Source organism: Sinocyclocheilus anshuiensis, unplaced genomic scaffold (genome assembly GCF_001515605.1).
Source record: "Sinocyclocheilus anshuiensis isolate Anshui unplaced genomic scaffold, SAMN03320099.WGS_v1.1 scaffold2056, whole genome shotgun sequence".
Lineage (NCBI taxonomy): Eukaryota > Metazoa > Chordata > Actinopteri > Cypriniformes > Cyprinidae > Sinocyclocheilus > Sinocyclocheilus anshuiensis.
This window is the reverse complement of record NW_015551026.1, coordinates 372,306-376,779: the sequence shown is the minus strand read 5'-3', so window position 1 is coordinate 376,779 and position 4,474 is coordinate 372,306. Positions and strand designations below refer to the sequence as shown.

At 38.2% G+C, this 4,474-nt stretch overlaps 1 protein-coding gene across 1 annotated transcript in view; it reads right to left on the bottom strand.

Moving 5' to 3' along the window:
• LOC107661145 (low-density lipoprotein receptor-related protein 1B-like) overlaps positions 1 to 4,474 on the bottom strand; it is a 349,019-nt gene that overhangs the window by 6,399 nt on the left and 338,146 nt on the right. The window contains exons 84-86 of the mRNA XM_016450614.1: positions 2,788 to 2,949; positions 1,877 to 2,051; positions 1,427 to 1,531 (exon numbers count right to left, since the gene is read on the bottom strand). Of these exons, the coding sequence (XP_016306100.1) occupies positions 1,427 to 1,531; positions 1,877 to 2,051; positions 2,788 to 2,949 (442 nt within the window). The remainder of the gene's footprint in view (positions 1 to 1,426; positions 1,532 to 1,876; positions 2,052 to 2,787; positions 2,950 to 4,474) is intronic.

Below are 4,474 nucleotides of genomic sequence, written 5' to 3'. Positions count from 1 at the left end.
CGCATAACTGCATGAGAAAACAAGGTGTTGAAATACTTTTTATTCCCTGACTATTTCCAGAACAAATAGAGAAATCTCTCAAATCAAAGTGTGAGGGACACATGAAAATGTTTTCTACTGGTCATATCTGACAGCTTTGTGGCCTTACTATCTCTATTATCAACCTCCTAAACACATGGTGCTGTGCAAGGGCCCCTGCCTTCACCTGTTCCTGATCTTGCAATGGAAAAGCGAATTTATTCTTGACAAAACAAATTGTCAGGGTTTCTAAATGTATCCATTCCTGCCTGCCAAACCAAACAAAGCAGGACTCCAGCTGTTCTTAGGATGGTGCCCCAATATACACAAGTCCACAGGGTGGACATCCTATCAGTAGGTCCTGCACTGTGTGAGCCTAACCTCATCTTTATAAATGCAAAGCCCCCCCCAAAAAACAAAAACCTGCTGCACCTGACAACAAAACATCATGTCCAGTGATGACAGCTCAAAAGCAATTCATGATTTTTCAGTATTAATCTAACTTCCGACACAAAGAGGACCTTTTATGTGATTTGTGCAAATGTTTCCTCACACTCGAGATATGAGTTAAAGCTCAGACACAAATCAACAGACTTTATGCGTTCAGCAATTTCAGCTATGTTTAGTAATTCTGATTATTAATGAAAAAAATTATACACAATTATACAATACTGTTCATAACTTTGAGGTCAGTATTTTTTTTATTCAGCTTGAACACAATAAATTGATCATAAGTGACATAATCTTATGTAACATTATGAATGTCTTCACTATTTCAAATAAATGCTGTTCTAGTCAACTTTCTAATCATCAAAGATTCGCATCGGGGTCTTGATCACCCTGTCGGGGGTTATTCTGTGAAAACAACCGTTAGATGTATATTATCCCTTACGCAATATGTCACAATATTACGGTTTTATTGTATTTCTGATTAAATAAATGCAGTTTTGGTGAGCAAATAAGACATCTTTCAGATAAAAAAATCTGACCCCAAACTTTCAAACAGTAGTGTATTTAGTCGGTTTGATGATTAAATCCGCAAATTATATACATATACACTGAACCGAGCAATATTAATAATAAAAAATAAATAAATAAATAAATAAAGCATAATGAAGAAATAGCTTTGAGGCTTGATGTAATTAGATTTTTAACCAAATGTAGGCTTTTAGGCACACAAGAGCTTGGCCTAATTATTCTTCAGTGCTTTTTAAGTCTGTCAAACTAAGTGCCAGTGTAGAGCCCCCCACTGAGGTAATTCTGGGCCCCATTGATGGGAAACTTCTGAGTCTCTGACATCTATACAACTTTTCTAAATGAATGGTAAGGCTTCCAAGGTTATGCGCCATGTGCGTCTAATAGCTGAGAATTGGAATGTGGACAAAAGGAGGCACTTAGTTATTCTTACTGGCAGAAGGGTAAGCTGGTGTCGGGGTCCAGATGACAGGTGCCTCCGTTATAGCAGTAGCCATCACACAACTGGCAGCTAGAGGCGATTCGACCGCTGGTACAGCTGGCAGAACGACAACAATTGGATGAGCTAAAAATGTGTGCTGCATAAACCGAGGAGTCTTAAATTACATCAATTAGGCTTTGTATCATTATGAGCTACTTGAATGTCACTGCAGTTGCTGGAACTTTATTACCCTGAATAGAATTATAATGGCACAACATCAATTCTGTACTTAATTTGCTTTAGATGAGGAATGATTTTTAAAGGCGAATCGTGTAATTCCTACAGTATGCCAATACAATCACCAAACGGAACTGTAAAGATAATAACTGTATTTAAACATGTTTGCAATATTAAAATTCATCACATCATTTTCAGAGATATTAAAAAACAACAACAACTAACTTGCAAGCCACATCTCCTGTATCTCCATTGATGATACATGGTGCTCCGTGGCACCGCAGGCACTTGTCGACATCACACTTGACCCCTTCATAGCGAGGCGGGCACACGCATTCAACGTGTCCTGAGCTGGACAGTGTGCAGGCCTGGGAATGGACGCAGTGGTGATGACAGAAGTCTGTCAGGGAAAAAAAAACAAAAAAAAAAACACAAGATATGTCCCTAATTAAGATATGATGGCACATTTCTTTCATACTATGCTGAAGTTTAATTAGAATTTTACAAAGCTTTAATGAGACTTAATTATCCGCATCAAATATCTACTGGTACTAAGATGAAAATGTGTCACCCCTTGGGTGCACAGCACTGCAAATGCATTACGGGTGCACAGATTAAATTGTTTTGCAACAAATTATAATAACAAAGACTTCACAACGGCAAATCTTTTATCAGCAAAGCACAGAAACACCTCAAGGTTGTTACAGCAGCATTTAGAAAACCTCTTTGGGCACAGATCGTTCAAATACTAGCAAATGCCCTTTCGAATCAAATACAATATTTGCTTTCATTGAGCTTTTTTTGTTGCTGCTACCAGCTGTGAAGAGAAAACTCAACAATTGTCCCATTAGCCACAACTTAGTGACTGGTCTTCTATGTAAAAAATACAACAAACCCCCGCCACAAAAATAACCTTCTCTGGAGATCGTATCATTTTCTCCACATTTCTTTCTTTCTGTTCCACTTGGTACTTGAATGATTTGAACCAGCAATATGGATTATGATGATACTGAATTAAAAGGGCACAGTAATTACCTTGGATGTAATTACCTGCCATGAGAATCACTGACCTATCGAATTAAAATGCAGTTGCTGACCATTTCTGCTGGGTACAAGCAATCTCTTACAATACTTACGATAAAGACAGCGGTCACCAGTGTACTCTGCCAAGCAGCGACACACTGGCTGGTTTCCAGGGCTTACGTCACATGTGCCTCCATTCAGACAGTGATTATCACAGACCCGCCTCTCACAGTTAGTGCCAGTGAAGCCTGTCACGCAGCGGCAAGTAGGTTTCCCTACGATTGGAGTAGACAAATGCATCCATGTGAATGCCTTATTCATGTTTTGTCCTTTTGGTTTTACAGGCCATAAGAAATGTATCATTTTATAGTAGTCAATTTATGCGTAGAGCTGTACTGGAGTCCATAAGAACCATAAGTTGACTCCTGATGTGAAGCTGCTGGAAAACAGCATTAACACCAACCAAATAACCCAAGCTCTGCTGTAAAACTAACTTGAACCAAAAGCTTTGGTGTAAAAGTACCCTGAGAATCAAAAAACAATGTAAATGAATGGGGTCATATAATTATGGTGAGCGTGTGTATTGCAAGGGAACGTCATAGCATGTTAAGGCCACGACATTTTTCTCTTGGGAATATGCTTAGGGAATGACATTTTCTCGTAACCACGTTTTCAGATGTTGAAAGAATGGCATTCTTTTTTTGTGGTCATGAGTTTAATACGTAAACAAACCTGTGTGACCGGGGATTATCTGAAATGGAGATAATGGAAGAATTGGAAGTAATAAATGGAAATCATAATTTCTAAACACTTTATTTTAAATTAAGAATGATATGAAGTCAGTTAAGGCATGGCTATATTATATTATATTTGTAATATAAAAATATACTGTTTTTGTTTAGATTCAATAAATGGTGTTAAGTTGCATTTATAGTTATAAGCAAAGTGTTCACTCAGTAGCTAAACTCTTTTTAATAAAACTGCACCCCGCTCGACCATTAACAATCACCAGAGAAAATTATGAAATGCATCTAACTTCAAAGGATTCTGATGTTAAGAATAATTGCTTTCTTACATAGCTTATCAGTCAGATGATTGATTATGATAGATGAAGCTGTAATATGACACTCTTGACTAATTTTAATTGAGGCGCAGACACAAACACTCAACTGATTGTGATCAGCAATCCTTTGTAAGTTTCTACATTTGGGACCAAAGTGCTCAATTTCAAATGAATTCTTTATTAAAACGGATCAATTGCACATTAGCATACAAACCAAGCGTCCATACGCTGCCTTAGATAACTTTAGATTATAACTGTTATTACAAGCACACACACTGCTACACAATTTTGTTTACAGATGTCTTTAAAGGGGTCATATGATGCTGTTTTAAAGATCATTATTTTGTGTATTTGGTGTAACAGAATATGTTGACATGCTTTAATGTTCAAAAAACACATTATTTTTCAAATACTGAACATTATTGTAGGTCCTCTCTGCCCCGCCTCTCTCAAACGCTTCGTTTTCTACAAAGTCCCTCCTTCCGACAAGCGCAGTCTGCTCTGATTGGCCAGCTGACCCAGTGCATTGTGATTGGCCGAACACCGCAAGCACTCGTCGGAAATGTAACGCCCCTTACCATAATCGCGAGCTTCATCTTTCAAAATAAATGTAAAGACAGAACCCGAAAGGGGAACAGAGTTGCGTGACAGACACAGTGATGAAGCTGGTATGTGTGCAGTACACAAGCCACGGTTAAGACAGCTGACTCCACTGTGATGTGACCCCCACCCCCCCC